Source organism: Anser anser (genome assembly GCF_964211835.1).
Source record: "Anser anser genome assembly, chromosome: 24".
In the NCBI taxonomy this organism is placed as follows: domain Eukaryota; kingdom Metazoa; phylum Chordata; class Aves; order Anseriformes; family Anatidae; genus Anser; species Anser anser.
The window spans coordinates 6,347,776-6,364,905 of NC_139745.1; the positions used below are offsets into that span (position 1 = coordinate 6,347,776).

The 17,130-nt window shown below is 42.9% G+C and overlaps 1 protein-coding gene across 20 annotated transcripts in view; it reads left to right on the plus strand.

Moving 5' to 3' along the window:
• Positions 1-17,130, plus strand: part of CSMD2 (CUB and Sushi multiple domains 2) — a gene marked incomplete at its 5' end in the record, with an annotated part of 338,842 nt that overhangs the window by 160,072 nt on the left and 161,640 nt on the right. For 17 of the 20 annotated variants that reach the window (XR_014575007.1, XR_014575008.1, XM_083809741.1 and 14 more), the window contains 2 exons: positions 3,079-3,191; positions 9,841-9,918. Coding sequence is in view for 18 of the 20 variants with exons in the window: in XM_083809741.1 (XP_083665867.1) it covers positions 3,079-3,191; positions 9,841-9,918 (191 nt within the window). Of the gene's footprint in view, positions 1-3,078; positions 3,192-5,470; positions 5,578-9,840; positions 9,919-17,130 lie in introns of those variants that run through there. The other 3 variants (XM_083809748.1, XM_083809749.1, XM_083809750.1) reach the window with 3 other exon arrangements.

Genomic DNA, 17,130 nt, shown 5'->3' on the forward strand with positions numbered 1-17,130 from the left:
GCTTTTGGTCTGGCTGCGTGACGGTGGCTTGCCTGCTGCGTAGATAACATGAAGCAGGAGAAGCTGCAGCTCTGGGATTACAGCTTGCGCCTTCCAGCATGTTCCCTCCTGCAGCACTGTGGTTTTTTCTCCTCCATAGCCCCGAGTGCCAGATGGAGCTGCTCGGGTGAAGCAACCTGTGTCTGAGGTGGGGATTTGATGTTGGGTGGGTCAGCCCACCGCAGTGGTTTGTTTGCTTTGTTCTTTGGGAGGGTTCCCCCCCCAAAAAAATAAAACAAAACTGTTGGTGCTTTTCCTGTGGTGCATGGTGCTGTACCATGCATCCATCCTGGACACTTCCATGGGGTACCCAGCCAAAGCAGCCCTGCTGGGGCTCTGTTCTTAGCCTGAGACGTGTAAAAAGGCAGCAGCTGCTTTGTTCCTCCTTGCCATCGCTGTTGGTGTGTCTCAGCTGGTGCTCCAGTGCTGCTTCAGTGCAAAATCCCAGTTGGATGCCAATGGCCAGCAGCATTTGGGATCTAAAATAGCTCCAAATCCTGCAACCTGACGTTAACAATGAGCTGCTTAACTTCAGAAATAAAAGGAATAGGGAGATAAAAGTGAGAAGAGGGAGTCTGTTCAGCTAGAGCCCTGGAGAATACAGTCTTTTTGTGTGCTGAGAGTTTGAGCAGTGGTGTGTATGGAAATGAGGACCCGATAGTGATTTCTTGGCTGATTTAGTTCTTTCAAAAAGCTGTTAACGTCTTAAGCAAATGACATATGGTGCTGATGAACTTCCACGCAGGAAATTCAGGGAGCCATTGTCCCTCACCCTAAATCTTCTATAATACTTTACAGCAGTGCAAAACACTTGTGGTTATGACTGGTTATTTTTCTATATTTCTGCTTTTACTTTCATAAACTTTTTTTTTATGGTATTGCAAAGGTAGCAAGTAGTACTGTATATTAATTTTTCTAACTGGTTTTCAACGTGTTTATTCACTCAGCTGGTGGAATTCTAGCGTTTCACTTTATGTATGCAGGATTCTTGGAAGTTAATAGCAGACAATTCATGTATGTAAAAGTAAGTGTATGTGTAAGTAAACCACTAGTCAGCAGGCTGCAGAATCCACTTCTCGACAGGATACGTATTAAAAATGGGGTGGGGGAAGAGGAGGGTGAAATTCTGCAGCATTCAGGCAGGTTAACTTTATTCTTCTCTAGTTCTTACATCAGGCAATCGAATTACTCAGCTCTGCACAGTTATGAAAGCAAAATTTGGCTCTGCATACCTAAAGATTCTTTATGAGAAGTTTGACTGTTGATTCCAAATAATAAAATAGTCTTTGGGGGTAAGAGTATTAAGTTCAAAGATGTTGTCATAACAACCAGCCGTGGTAACTTTCTCAGAATTGGTTTTAGACATCCCATGTTTGATCTCAGCCCAAAATGTGTTTGTTGGAACTTAGTTATTTGAAAAAGTATCAAATCAAAATGGTTTCAGCTAACTTTGAGTTAAGCAAGGATGGAAAAATGCCATATAACAATCATTTTTGGAAGACCTGGTATCTCAGAAGGGTCGACAAAATTGGCACAAAAATATCAATAGAGAAATGTTCAGCAACAATCTTAAACAATTTTATAGCGTAAAGAATGTTTTCAGTCATGCTTCATAATTACTCAGAATTCAGCTTAACCCTCCAAGATAATACGTGGTTTAGTCTGTACTGTAGGTGGCAGAGGTGCATTAGTTATGCAGCGTAATCATCTCCGCTGCTTCATTAGCGGGCGGAGCAGGATTACGCTGCAGTTCATCTACCATTAATAAATCAGCTGCCAAGTATCAGCCTGGTTCCCTGCTGTTTGCCTTAGAAAAAATTTAGAGTACCTTTGGAAGTGTTAGGTGAGTGAAGGACTTTTAAAATACTTTCTAGGCTTCAGTTCTACTCTTGAAATTGGGTAGTTATATTAAAAATGCAAGTATCCTTCTGAATCTAATAGATATACGGTATACTTTTACCTTCATCTAAAAAAAGCACAGACATTGAAGTGCTAATATTGTTTTAAATAAGTGACAGTGTGCGATTAAAAAAATCAAATGGGCTTTAGGTAACAATAATAGGATTCCATAATAGCTTTTGCCATGGTAGCATTGTTCACCTCACCGTGGTTAATGTTAACATTATGTAGCTCAATTCAAGGGTGCTGTGACTTAGGTAAACATCGTTCCGTACTAAGGCTTGGCATGTGACAACTCAACCAGGAATTATGGCCTAAAGTTTAATAAAGCAAACAGTATTTTTTTTAAAGAGGTATAAAGTGGTACGAAGAAAAAAGTTGTTGAAGGACTGATAAAGGGCTGTGGAGCTTTCCACCTCATGTTTGATGGTTATAATCTTCTCCAGGTTGGGATAGATCATAAATCATTGCTTCTTGCTGCCTGCTCCCAGTAAAAGAAAATTGTTCTTGCGATGCTTTATCTCCCTCAGTTAAAATAAACTTTATTCTTTTAAAGAAGAGTTACCCAGACATGAAGACAGGAACTGAATGAGCTTGAGAGCCGAGCTCACCTTGCTTGCTTTAGGTGTGGTATGCCCCCGAGATGATTTTGTGATTTCAGGGTGATATCAATAAGATAACAACAGGTGACAGTTACGAAAGCACTGCTGCTCTGGAGGAACGTGCGGAGCTCCTCTGGTTCAGTGGGGTTCTGTTCCTTCCGCTCTTCGTCGTGGTGCCGGAGTGTCCAGCTGCAGCGGGTGCTGCTATAGGTGCCTCCCGAAAGGGCTTAAGGGCTTCCCATCCCCACTCCCCTGCTAGCCGGGCCTGGGGAAGGGCTGCATCTTCCTCAGCTCCCTCCCCAGGGTGCTCGCTGCAGCTGGGAGGACTCGCACACGCCACTGGGCTTTGGGGGTGAATGAAAATTGAGCGTTCTCATCTGATTTTTCTTTTGTATGGGGTGCTTGCTTTGAGCACGTGGAACACGTTCAGGATCTCTGATATTCATGTAGGAGGAGGATTGACTGTGGAAGGAGAGGTGGGTTTGGTGCAATTCACAGTCCAAATAACATTTGGCTGTTACGGGTTGGTTTCTTGCAGGTTTACTGGGATGAATCTGCCGGCCCCGGTTATCAGCAGTAAAAATTGGCTGCGGCTTCACTTCACATCAGATGGCAACCACAGGCAGAAGGGGTTCAGCGCCCAGTATCAAGGTAAATGCTTACTGCCCTGTTTGCGGATTCAGCGTGCACGTTTAGTCAAACTTTTTTTTTCCTAGGAATCCACAATTAACTTTCTGCATGATTATTCTGTTGTTAACCTTAATTTTCTAGCTGGGTATCCAGGTGTTGTCGCATGGAGAGCTGCTCTTGGCAATGTATTGGAAATACAAACACTTGAGAGCTACTGGAAGATTCATTTGCGATGTGTGCTTTGTTAGAGGAAGCAGATGTTCCTTTACCTGCAGTTTTGCAGGAGGTGCCATGTGGGTTATGGCAGCACAGACAGGGTGCCACGAGGCAAAGAGCAGCGCAGAGTCCCACGGTGACTGTCTGCGTTTTACTCTGTGCTCAAGTGAGATGTCGCTGGGTCTGTTTTGAATGAGATCTAAACTATCCTGTATTTACTGGTTGTCTCTAGAAGAAAAAAGTTCAGGATTGGGGTCTCAGAATGCTGTTGAGTGAGAGGAAATGCTCTGGGACACAAAGTGAGCAGAGACAAGCTCCTCATCTGAGGCTTGCCAACAACCGTGGGACACTGCAGTTCAGTGCGTCCTGTGTGCGACCAAATGGTCACCAGAACGGGTGGCTTTGAGGAGCTTACTTAGGGCTGCTTACACCCTTCTCCCCAAGGATTTTGGAGGTTGTTGTGGGTTCAGTGGTGCAGCATTGCTTGAGGCAACTAACTCCAAAGGCAGGGTCAGGAATCAGGGCAATGAAGCAGGGAAGGAGCAGGAACACCTACCCAGCTCCTTGTCCACCCTCCAGAGCTTTGTCCATGTAGTTCGACAGCTTTCCTCAAAAGGAGGGAACAGGACATGGATGAGGAGAAAGTGCCATAGCCCTAGACTGACAGGAACAATGTGGAAGGGAGATGATTTTCCTTTCATAAATCTATAAACCGGTTCTGTTTGTTCCTTGTTTGTTTTGTCTTAGCAATGTTGTCATGGCTTCAGCATGGGCTTTGCTTTTATGAATCACTGTTTTTGCCTAACTTTCCTTATATTCCTTTAATGTATACATTTCTTTATTTTAAATTATAATTAAAAACACTTTTTTTTTGTCTGTATAACACAAATGACTGCGTGCAGCTGATGACTCTTGATACAGCATTTTCCTTTGCAGTCATGATTGCTGCTTTCTATTAAAACACCTGTGTGAATCATCCTTTTTTCCTAAATAGAAAAATAAAGATTAATGTTATAATTTCCTCTGATTAGATAAATGTCAGGGGGTTCTAATCTAGCACGCTCCTTGGAAACTTTTGTTAGATATAATGAACTGTGCTTTTGTGTATTGAGTATTTAAAAGACGAACCTAAAAATGTGCTGTTGAAATGGCATTCAAGGAGGACCTCTAACTAGGTGGCAAAGGGAATTTGAAATCCATTCTTCAGTAACTTGCTGGTTTTTATGAAGTTTGTCAGGGTCTTTCCATCTGTTAAGAAAGATTTCAATGCTTTAAAGAAAAAAAAAAAGCACCAGCAAACAACAACAACAAAACAACCTGGGGATAAAGGCAGGATTTTTTGCAGTCAGCGGAATTTGTGTCTACAGAACACTAAAGATGCCAATGCAACTTCAGAAAACTCAGCATAACCCTTTCAGAGGAACACAACCTTGTTTGAACATAAATATTTCAATGGAGATAAATAAATAAGTAGCTACAAAATAGGACATGTAATGCCATACAAAGTAGAGCAACTAAAATGTGTTTCTTAGCAGTAGAGATGTAAGTGAACCTCAGGATTGTCCAAGAGCAGGAAGGAAGGGAGGGTTAGGATGAATCTAATTCGTTGTCTGTTTTCCAAAGATGTGTTGCCCATTTATTAACATCCTGTATCCTCCGAGACAGTATCTGGCTTTGTTGATAATCTATAAGAAAGTCATTTCCCTTCCAACTTGTTTAACATTGATATTTAGTTTCAGCAGAACGCTGCCTTCGTATGTTCCATTTCAGCTCTTCCTAATCCACGCCCTCGTTTGGACATCTCTTTATGAATGTAAAAGCAAGGTTAGATATAAACAGCCCATATACAGGTTCTCTTTATGTTGAATACAGTTAAATTCATTCCTCTGCAGGGAGAGTGGAAATATTTTTCCCTTCCCTTTGCTTTTATGTAAGGTGAATCTTGCATTCTTGCAAATACCATGTTCCACACCCCGTGAAAGCAAATGAAAGGGGCCACAGATAAATTGGTGCATTGATCTTTTTTTCTTTCGTCCTCCCGCTCCCTCTGTCTTCATTCCCGAATATGTGCTGTGTACCTGCAGGTGATAAGAAAATAAGCTCGATGTACCTTGCTCAGGACAGGCGACAGTAGGGGTTAGAAGCCAGGTATTGTCAGTCATCAGTGCAGCGATGAGGTACTGTAAATGAGGTAATGAAAAAGCTGCTGAATTTAAAATGATGCTAAACAGATCTAAATAATGATCTGCCTGGCGTAGTCCATCTCTCCAGCACATATTTTATTACTTAAATAGGATCCTGAATTGCTTTTTAGCTGATTGTTACCAACACATAATTGCGTCTTTTATTGATCTAACCCTCCCCATTCCCTTCCCCTTCTGTCCTGCACTCTCAGGTAGAAAGATAAATGTGGGTGAGTTTCAGCCGGTATCACAATGCAGAATACTGGCAGGCTTGTCATCTCTAATAATGGTCTGATGAACTATTTTGCACATATTGCACCACCTAAAAGGCTTTTAAAAATATGTGTATATCTATATATCCTTAATTTTTGGCAGATCTACCAATCCTCATCTTGGATCACGCCTGTGGGCTGCAAAGGGGATAGAGCGTATGCTCTGCAACCTGTTAAGTCTCCTGAGCAATCCTGAGAAAAAGGCAAAAAGAGGAAAATTCTGGTGCTTGTTACAGGCTCTGATTCCTAAAGAGCTGTTTCTTATACTAGCTAATGGCAGGCATAAATGAAATAAGGGTGTCATTTCGCTAGGTGCGCATACAGCCACGTGGGTGTCTGAAAATGGTTGCAGGTGAGGGAAGGTGGTTTCTCTTCATGTCCAGCTCAAGTGAGAATCCCTGTAAGCAGCCTGCAGTAATATCACAGATGATACTAGAGCACCCCAGCAGGAAGAAAATAAAGTAGAAATCTGATTTAAGCAAGCCAATATATCATGGCAACCCCCCAGCGAGGGAAACAGAGTTTCATGGAATAGATTTTTGCTGAAATGTGGTGGTTTTTGTTTTTAAATTAAAAATAAATAAATGTCTCCTTAAATTCTTATTTAGAGCAACATGAAACAGTTTAGAAAAAACATCCCAGACTGCTTGCTTGCTGGAAAAGCTTTGTAATGTCATCTTTCAAATTTGACAGGACACTGAGTATTCCATTAGATCTATCAGGTACGTGTGAGCAGCAAAACCCTCCGGAAAACAGAGTAACTTCTGTTCATCCAATTAGCCTGACACAATCCTTTGTAGTACTGTTCCACATTCAAATTTATAAACAATATAGATTTTCATATATTGGATTTTTGAGGGCATAGCTAGGGGAATTGTTCTTATTTATTTTTTTAAAAAAGAAAGCGATATACTGTATTCTGACTTGCTCTAATCTAAATTGAGTCATTTGTAAACCTTGACTTCTTCATTACGTCTCCATGTAACGAACTGAAGGATTAAGGAGAGGGAGTATACAGTGAGCTCTTTACCAATTACCATTGAAAGAGACGGAATGCAATGAGGGTAAACACAGTCCGTGCTTCATGGGTAATGTAGTTCAGCCTCCATATTTCAGGATTGATCCCTGGTAGTGACAGTCTGCTTTCTGCTGCTTGTTTTCATTACCGTTGGGTGCTTTTGAGCCAAGTTTTCCATTAGAGTCACAAATCTGGAGTGGGTTTTCTTCTGTGGGCCCGATTCTAAAGGCAGCTCATGGATGTGGTTTAACCTTTTGTCACTAAGTGGGTCCTTTTAAAAACATGCAGTCGTGTGCAAGGCCCAGATGTGTTGGGGTTGTGAACTTTCCTCCCGATTGCCTTCTGCTGGAGCTGGGGATGTTGGGCAGCTCTGAAATCCACGCGGTTCCTGTAGCTCAGTGGCCAGCGTGCCCGGCGAGATGTGCCGAGACGCATCGTGGCTACGGTGTCAGCATCAAGGCTGTGGGTGCAGGGATTGAAAACCAGTGGGCTGGTGATGGGAAAGCTTTGCTTGATCTTTAGGGCTCCAAGCTTGCATTACCATGCAGAAATCAACAGAGCAGTGCTTCTGCTGGTGTGACCAGGAGACACGGTTACTGGTAATTGCGTGAAGTAACTTCCAATGGGAAGGTGCAGAGAGTAAAAACGAGAATTACTTTCGTAAAGCTGCTCACTTACTGATGGCGCTCCGAAGCATTTTACAGAGCAATGAATTAGATACTGCAAAGTCACGAGCCATGCTACGTCCTGTAATAGCTCAAATTTAGCCGTAGATAACTTGGGCCTGACGGTGTTTTATTGACTGGGAGGGAATGCTGGCCAGGACTGCGAGCTTCCCTGTGTACTCGCTTGGTGCGGAGCCTCGTTACCTGCGGCGTTACGGAGGGCAAGGCACTGTGTTATCCCCGTGGCAGTGGGAGCACCGTGCTGCAGAGGCCGGACAGCCCCAGCCCTCGGCTCGGCACCGCGGGGCCAGGAGCTCGGCGTCCCTGGGGAGAGCAGCCGGGCTGAGTGGGGCCCTGGGGGTGCCCACGGGCAGCACCCCATGAGGAATTCCCACCCCGGTTTTGCCGCAGGGCGCACCTGGGTGCTGCCCCGAGCCAGAATGGTGCTGCCTGCGTTCGTCCTGCACAGCAGGCGTGTGTTAGTCCTGTAATCCTGCGGCCTTTTCATTTCTCATTTGTGCTTTAAAGCTGTCACTGTTCCAGTTGAGGCAGAATCCAGATTTCCCCAGAAATTTTAGATTTCGTAGCCTCATATTCTCTTTTTTAGGCCCTTGATACAGTGAGTTATGTTAAGAACCTTGAGCTCAGACTACAAAGGTCCCAGAATTGTCGTAACATGACCTGGAGGGGGGTATGTTGCTGTTTGGGACGTTCTGAGACGTGCTGCTTTTTTCTTGGAGCGTTTGCAGATGGATTACAGTCAAAATGAAACAGGCATGTCTTAGATTTGCTTTGAAATTGGCATACTGTTAATTATTTTTCCCTCTTTATTAAAAAAAAAAAAGCAATAAACGTCCAACAGATTAAAGATACTAATACTAGACAACATAAGCTTTTCTTCATGAATATTTTTAAAGCTAATTCAGACCTCAGTTTGAAGTTATGCTTTATTTAAAGAGAAGGCAAAAAGCTGTAGCCAAATAATGAACAAAAAGCTCCAAGCTAGCATCTAGCAGAGTAAAGCGCTACTTTAGGTAAGCTTCAAGGAATAATGCTTGACATCTCCGTGTCTGAAGCTCCTGCAAACAGATGTTATTAACATTTTTTTTAAGCCAAAAAAAGTATGATTAAAAAAAAAACTCGTTAGTTATATTGGTAATTTTTCTTGACAGCTTTGTCTTCAAAATGCGCTAATTTAGAGATCAAAGTAGGATGAGATAAAGAACGAGAAAAGAACAGTTTGAAGTGAGAGATGGACTGCCTTTCTCCACAGATGATAACTGGCTCATCAGAAAAAGGATAAACTGATACGGGCATCATGCTTTCTGATGGGAAGTTATTCTTTCGCTGCATTAACTTCAAATATGCCAGTAAAAATTCTGCTGCATCTTAGTCAAAAATATCTGTATTTACGCTGCAGGGAGCTGTGGTGTCTCTCTACGGGTATCCAGAAGGTTTTGATGGTGTGGGTTTTGTGCAAAACCCTCCGGTGTAGACAGCCTCAGTAACAGACTGGAGGATAGGAACAAATAGTTGCTCGGTTATGTTGGGAAGCTTGCTATTGCCTAGAAGGATGGGACTCTTGGCAGTGGATGGATTGAAATCTTGCTGCTACCCTTGTGTGTTTTCTCATCTAGATGAGGTTTAGAGCAGAAAGGTCAGGACCTATGATGGAGTAGTCATGAAGATTTTATAATTGATATGCTTACGGCTATTAACGGTGGGTCTGTAAATCTGTACTACTCCTTGCCAGTAATACGGCTTTAATATGGTCCTTTTTGTTTGATATTTTACTGCCTTTTTATGAATCTAATACTTCTGTAGTTCTCATGTACAATTTTCAGGTTATGGGGTGTCCCTTTTGAGAGCTGTATTCCCACAGAAGTAGAGAATGGCCTTACTGTGCACTGTGTTATAATGTAGTGACTGCATCAGCAAAACCAAGTGGAACTTAACATTTTGCTCTTGAGATCCCTGAAGTCTCTTAGATCTTCCCTCTCGTCCATTTCCCATTTTTAGTACATTAAGCAAAATGGCATGGTTCCAGAGGGTTGGGGCTTGCATGCCCAATTTTTATATTCAAATTGGGTCAGCTGGACTGGGTCAGTTCTACGAAGACACTGGTCCAGATCTAACAAAGGTAAATGAATAGAGGAACCTCATGGCTTTGAGGGGTTGGGAAAAGTTGGCTATGATGCATGATATCCTCGAGTTTGGGTAGTGTACAACTGTTGCTGTATTCTCATTTTAAATAACCACTAATGCTTAGCTAAATACTGTCCTTGTATTTTTGCTTTGTTTTAAATCTGTCTCTAGTCAAAAAGCAAATGGAGTTGAAGTCCAGAGGGGTGAAGCTAATGCCAAGCAAGGACAATAACCAGAAGACATCAGTGTGTAAGTTTTCTGGCTCCTCCGTATGCTCTCTTTTGTATAATGATCTCCTTGAACATTTCATTTGACTTTCCAATAATCTCTAAAACTTTGTCACTCTTGAAAGTTTTAATGCCTTACCCTCTCTTCCCTTTGCATTACTGCATCACTTCCTTCCAGTGCTCTATTCACAAGCATATACTAACCCCTTAAAGTGGGAACGCAGGGGATTGGTGTGTGTGCATTTAATATATACTGTATGCATCCTGTTTGGTGACAGACTGGGGTTCATTATTTGTCTTCTTTTAGTTTGGAAAGTGTCAAAATGTAAACAATATTGAAAACTGAATTAATGTTATCGTAAATTTAGGAGAAGGGCTAAGGAACCACAAAAAACAAGTGTTAGAAAATGTACAGAATCAGTAGCAGTCTCTCTGTTTTTCTCTTTGCATTTTATGTAATTATTCGTTCCTGCAGAAAAATCATGCCACTTCAGTGTGCAAAAGCTTATACTACTGACTTCTGTGGTCCCTGTATTAGTTTCTCGCATTCAGTATATCTAGTGTTTGATATCTGTTAGAGGTGTGCTCAGAACGTCGCTTTGTCACTGGTGTGTTTTCCTCCTGCAGTAAGTGAATCCGTTAGGTCATTCATCTTTGCATTAGGCTCGTTCCGAGCGAGACTCGGAGTTTCTTTACACACGTGTCTCTGGGCAGGTGACTGGACTCTAAAGGGGACTCAAGATTAAACAGGAAGGATCTGAATTAACTCCATGTTATATTTTATAGAGATCTAAATAGGAGCAAAATGCAGTATTTCTTAAATAGTTTTTCGGGGGGAGGATGTAATTGTTCATTTTCTGCATAGTCCATTGCACCCATCAAAGAGGTACTGTTTGGACATTTCACTCGCCTGAACTTCAGATGCAAAATTCAGTTAAGAAAAATGGATGAACTGAATTTAAAACATCACTCACTGTCTGTCTGAAATGAAAATGGCTCACTTTTAGGTTCACACGAGTGCTTGTAGTCTCCAGTTATTCAAAGAGAAAGGTCCAACAAGGTAAATAGCAGGATGTAAATTGCCCAACATCTCCAGAGTAGAAAATGCTGGGGCGTGTTTGAAGAAAACAAATTCACTTTTAAGGAAAGCCCTGTATCCAGGATGCTCTCGGTCCTATGAAATATTCTTGCCAAGAAGTATTTAACCTTTTGAGGTATGATAAACAGTTGACTTCACTGAGGGTGAAATTATGTTGGAAAATACCTCAGCCTTTGATTGTGTGGGCACCGGAGCTCCAGAAGATGCGAGGATGTGTTTGGTGTGGGGTTTGTGTGATCTTGGATATTGGGGTTTGTGGGGAAGGGAGTCGTAACCAAGTGATAAGTTTTAGCCTGTTTTGGACTCGTTAGTTTACAGTATGTAAGTCTTCTGTGTCAAGAATACATAGGATTCCCATTTTGCCTTCTTGCAAACCCTAGGATGCTTCCCAGTAGCAGTTTAATCAGTTGTTATTGAATGCTACAGTCACTAAACCAAAGGACCCAGAACAGCACTCTAAATAAATTAGTGTATAGAATCACCCATCGTGAACCTGAATGGTTTGGTTTCTCTGTGGCCAGGTAGCAGCAGTCTGCTCTGCTTCTGGTTTGTGTCAGGACCGTTGTCAGCACTAGTCCTTCAGGGGTCCTGGGGAGGGTGCTGAGGGCTGAGTAACAGACCGCAACTGAGTTTTCCTTTTTAGTGTACCCCGCTGTGTCGCAGTCGTGCCCCACTCCTGAGGATGAAGTTGTAGGAAGCTCTCGGTGCCTCTGCCCAGTCTGTCCTCGCCCAGTGGAGAGCAGACTGCAGCGTTCAAAGCTGCCAGTTCAGCACCCTGTGCAGTGCTCCTCATGTCGTATTTGATAAGGCAAAACAGAGATAGGAGGGCAGCTTAGCCTGAAATCTCTTAAGGTGTATATCACGATATAGTGATAGTACTGTGGCCCAAATTCCTGGTACCAGCAGGGTGTTTGGTGCAACCCGTGTCTTTAGCTTTGTCCACGTACGCTGCTCTCAGCAATGTCTGGATTGTAAACCCTGATTAACCTCTATCCTGCACAGCCTTCTGCTGTCACACTTCTGTTAGAGTAAATTTTCAACCTCAGGAATGCTGATTCTGTAGAAGATGTCTCCAGAAAATGGTTTATTTTCAGAAAATGGAGCCTGAAGTGTTATCTTTTTTTTCCCCTTGCTTTTTTGATTTGCTTGGCTAGCCGTGCCCTCTCTTCTCTGAAACTTTCGTGAGCTTGTGAGCTATGCTTCAGTAGTGGTTATACAGGTGGGATAGGCTGATTAAAGGCCTCTGAAGTTTGCTCGTATTGCTATCATCATTTCATCTGGCTCAAATATCAGAAATTTAGAAATGGCTGTGTCTCTTGGTAAAAGCTAGAGCTATACCCTGCTTTGTTTTCAAATCCTTTCCTGCCAGCAATGGTTTCTAGTGGTCTTTGCATCTCTCCTAAAATTCTCCCTTGAAGAATCTGTTGTCACATAAGGCAGCTTGCAGCTACATGCTTAATACCCGATAGGTCTTTCAGAGGATTTCAGTTTTGCTGGATGGATGCTGTGGTTACCTGCCAGATCCTACCTCGCCAGATTAAACTCTGTTTCACATGTCTGAATGGAGACAAAATGTATTCATATCGCAGCTGTTTGTACTCTTTCAGAAAAAGAATATCTAAAAAACATGGAATCGGGTGGGGGACGTGCTAATTTTGTTCAGTTGCAGTCAAACGTGTTTATTTGAAATTTAAATCAAGTGCTTCATACTGTTCACCAGCCCTAAAATTAATTGGGCATCTTGCTTTAATCAGTTTTAGAGGAAAAATAATACAGCTCTGCAGAATAAGCTATAAGAAACACATTTTAAAATTTGAGATTGCATTTAGGGGATTACTTTTTTCTGATATTAACCAAGACACTTTCTGCATTTGCAGTTATCCTAAAGCAGCGAGAAAGTCAGTATATTGCATGCAATATGTAAATGTGTATATTCCGTGCTCACACTGTGTGAAAAACATGGTACTTTGCTTTTATAAAACAGCATCAGAGTTGTTTTTCTGACATTTGAATGAGGCACACCTGAAAACACTGCTGGACATTACTGAAAGGGATTGAATGAAGTAGTGCAAGCTCCGTGTATCTTCACATTTGTCAGAATCTATTTTAAATCTGCAAATGCAAAGTCATTTTGGAGGTGTTGATCAATTTTAGTCTCAGCCAAGTGTATGGAAGCTGCTGGATTGAGCATTGCAGTAAGCCTGCTTTCTGCAGCACGTGTCAAGGAATGAATGTTTGCATGTGCGTCCCTGCTGCGCTGCCACGGTACAAAGTGAGCATGGAGCAAAGAGGAGCAGGCTGTGGGCTTCTGGCTGTAGGCAGCACAGCTTCCAAACAAGCCCAGTTGGGTTGAAGTAGGGCATGCTGCAAACAGTCTTGGAAATTTGACCAGAAGGTTGTATGGAGTAACTGTAAGCCTTAGAGTGATCACGAAGATTAACTTAACCATTTTAAAACAACTGATAGCTGCTAAAGTCCTCCTTTGTCCCCCTCATGCCAGGAGAAGAGCTCACTTTTATCACTGTATTTTTCATGCTGAGAAATATAAAGGGTTTGTTAGGAAAAAAAAAAAAAAGGCACAACATTTTAGATCTTGTTTTATCTTGTAACTCATATTTGACAATCTTAAATTCAATAAAAATTGTCCCTTGGGAGTCTATCAGTGAACTATATTAATATGGAGAAATACAGAGAGCTAAAGAAGGTTCCTAGTTCTTTTAACAGATGGAGTAAATTACCGTTGCAAACAAAGCAATCATAACTGGCTGTTACTGAATGCATGATGAGAAGGAAGTTGTTGGGGAAAAAATAAATAGGAGAGTGAAGGAGGAGGAAAACAAGTTCCATGGTTTGGGAGAAAGAATCCTTGAGCTTGTAATGTAGAACTGGAACACTTCATCACAGTTTTTAAGATCTATTGTTTTCCTTGTAACCCTGAAGAATTCATTTGGAGTGCTACAGCCCTGGCATAAATCAGTCAAACCTTTAGGAAGATGAACACAGTACTGACAACAAGTTCTCAGCATAACAAATATGGTTTATGAACTTTGGTTTAGTTGTGTTCATGTGTGTATGTTTAAAGCAAAAGATAGAAGAACAGAAGTTTCTGTAAGTGGCCATCTAATCCATCCTCTCCTTTTCTTTCACTCTTAAAGTTGACAAAATCAAATGTCCACACTATCGTGATACGAAGATACCTCTCCTTGCTCTGTTTGTATCTTATCTGCTCACTGGTTTATTTACATGTGTTATATAGATACTAATGAAAGAAGTATTTTAGTCTTCAGAAGTATGATTGGTAATTGACAACCTGCTCTCCGGTGCCTGTGGGTTCTGCTGGTCATCTGTAGCCTTGCCTCTTCTCAAAGCTTTGAATCAGTCTTCTAGGTTCGCTCTCGTCTGATATGAGACGTAATAAATGGATGTGACACCAGCTCAGAGTAACCAACACGGGTGTAAATGATGTCTGGATAGTGTTTTGACTGTGGGAGAAAGAGTTTGATGTGGAAAGGCAATCTGGTAATCTGCTCTGCAGGGAAGGGCATGCGAGTGTTTCAATGCAGACGTACGTAGAAGCTGTGTTTGTAAATATGTACATTAGAGGCATATCTCCTTGTTTAGTGTGTTTTTACTCTGGAGAAGGTATAGAAGTACAGTGAGAAATCTTAGTTTCTCCTACATACCCTGTAGACTTGTGCCATACAACCCTAGTTTGTATATTCTATCTTAAATGTTAATTTTACTTGCCTTGGAGGTACCTGTATGTGCAGTCAGGATATTTGCGTAGGTAGGTGGAGATGTAAGGAAGCCAAAGGAAGACAGTGTCACCTTGCTCTTTGCTCAGCTGACCTTTGGTTTCCCAGAAGCAAAGCATCATTTCGAGCCGTAGCAGAAGGGCCAGGGGGGAGGTGGTGATTTCATCCGCAGAAGGACCACCGCTGTCTCTGAAGAGACCATATCCCTCCCATGACTTCAGGGAAAGGCTTCTTGCTGCTGTTGTTTCTATACAGCGGTTCTGCAGTGAAACAACCAAAAATGTTGTGCTAGAATACCGCGGGCTGTTTTATTCTGACCTTATTTCCTTGCTCTGACTGAGGCTCTTCACTGCTCACTGCTGAAGCCTCTGTGCATTTTCATTCTCTAAATTCCCATTTGCTTCGTGTATCATTAGAGCAGAACTGTTAAGGCACGTCCCACGCCTTGGGAGGTACATAGCAGAGGAGTATTTAGCTCCATAGATTACACTCAACAGCTTGATCAAAACTACAGGCAATGGCCCCAAACGGGTACTAAGACAGAGCTCAGAGTTGGACCAACTTTTCTGTGCCAGAATTTTGGCTAACATTGCAACATACGCCTGTAGCTCCTGCAGTGTTGTGACAGTGGCTGAGTCTTTACAGCCACTTGTATAGTTTGTAAACACGCGTGAAATCTCCAGGACCTAAGGCAGACTGGCCAAGTTAGCAAAAAGTTAACAGCAAATTAAAAACTGTTCAATTTTTTCATGTATCTAACCATGAAATCTAGCAGGGAAGAAGGGAGAGTAGATCAAACTGAAATAATGTGTTTTCAGTGAAACAAACCCACTGAATTATCCTGCAGCCCTGATGGCTGCTGGAGATACCTCCTCATGGAGCAGGGTTTTGCCACGGTTCCTTTGGTTATCGGGGCATTGGTAAAAGAGCACAGAAGGATCCCTGCTCTGAGGAGGGCTCCCTTCCTTCTGGCTCGTGTACATTCAGAATCGTCAGAATCCATGAAAGGTGGCAGCAAAGCTTTGTAGCTGCAAAACGCAGCCATCAAAAGATAGCTGCCCTGTGCTGCTGTAATGTTTCTGTCTCGCTAGCGTGTCTGCTTGTCCACGTGATGGAGCTTAACGTGAGGTTATGAATATGCAAAAGAGAAAACAGTCTATCAGGGGACTGGTTTCCCATAAAGCTGTGTCTCTTTTCCTCTTTTGCCCCCAAATTCACGGAGGAGCCCACAGAGCAGCAAGCAGCAGGCCAGGACACCGGGCAGCGTGCAGCGGCCGTGCCAGAGCCGGGCTGGGCAGCCCCTGCCCCGTGTCCCTGGTCCCGAGCACGTGGGACTTGGTGCGGGGAAGGAAGGCGGCAGCAGCGCAGGCAGGGAGGGCTGGGACAGGGGAAGCACCGCGAGCAGAGCAGCAGGTTACGAGCTGAAATGGTTTCAGTGCAGGCAGCCAGCACTTGGGTGGAGATGCTCAGACGAAAGCCCCGTACCAGCAGGAGCAGAGTGATCCTTCCATCCCTTCAGAAACAGGGTTCGATCTTCCAGCTGTAGTGCCTGACTTACACGAGGTGTAATTAGTGAATAATTACTACATTTGATGGTCTTGCCTTTCTGTGTGTCCATGCTGTGCAGCCTGTGTTTGTGCAGACGCTCCACGTGCTTTTCTCCCCATGTAAATATTTACATGCACCACCCTCCGTGTCTTCCCCCGTGCTCAGTGCTGTGGAGCTGACATGTCCGGAGTGAGAACCGTGCTTTTATCACCCCACCATCATCCCATTTGGCAGTGGGCTTGGGCACTGTGCTAACACAGTACCTTCTGCGGTGTAGCTGAGGTTTCTCCTTTGACCTGGTGGCAGGCGGAGGTAGAATGGGAACGTGCTCGCTTAGGATTCATGCTCCACTGCTTCAGCCTTGCTGACAAGACGTGTTGCATTTTCCTTGAGTCCTTCCCTCAATGATACGAGAAAGCTGAATCACATCAACTTCTACATCTCTGCGACAAAGTTACCCCTTTGTCCCATATTATTATGCGTTTCGGTAGCTGCTGGAATTCCAAATTGAAATCAGCATATTGCTAGATCTCATTTCATGCTTTCAGGAGCCACCCTGGCTAAATCCATTCCCAGGTAGTGCTTCTTTGTGCTGTGTGACAGGCTGGAGGGGGAAGGCGGACGTGGGGAGACAGAGAATCAGGTTTGCAGATGTTTATTCAGTGCTGATCACCACTTGAGAGGTTTCATATTTGTTGGTAGTTACATTAAGGTTGCTCCATAAAGTTTTTCATATTCAAACTAAATTACTTGCTTTAAAATGCTAGACTTACATTTCCCTCTCCTCTCTCTCTTTTGTTCTGTGCTTGCTTTTTTCCCTGGTACCATACAC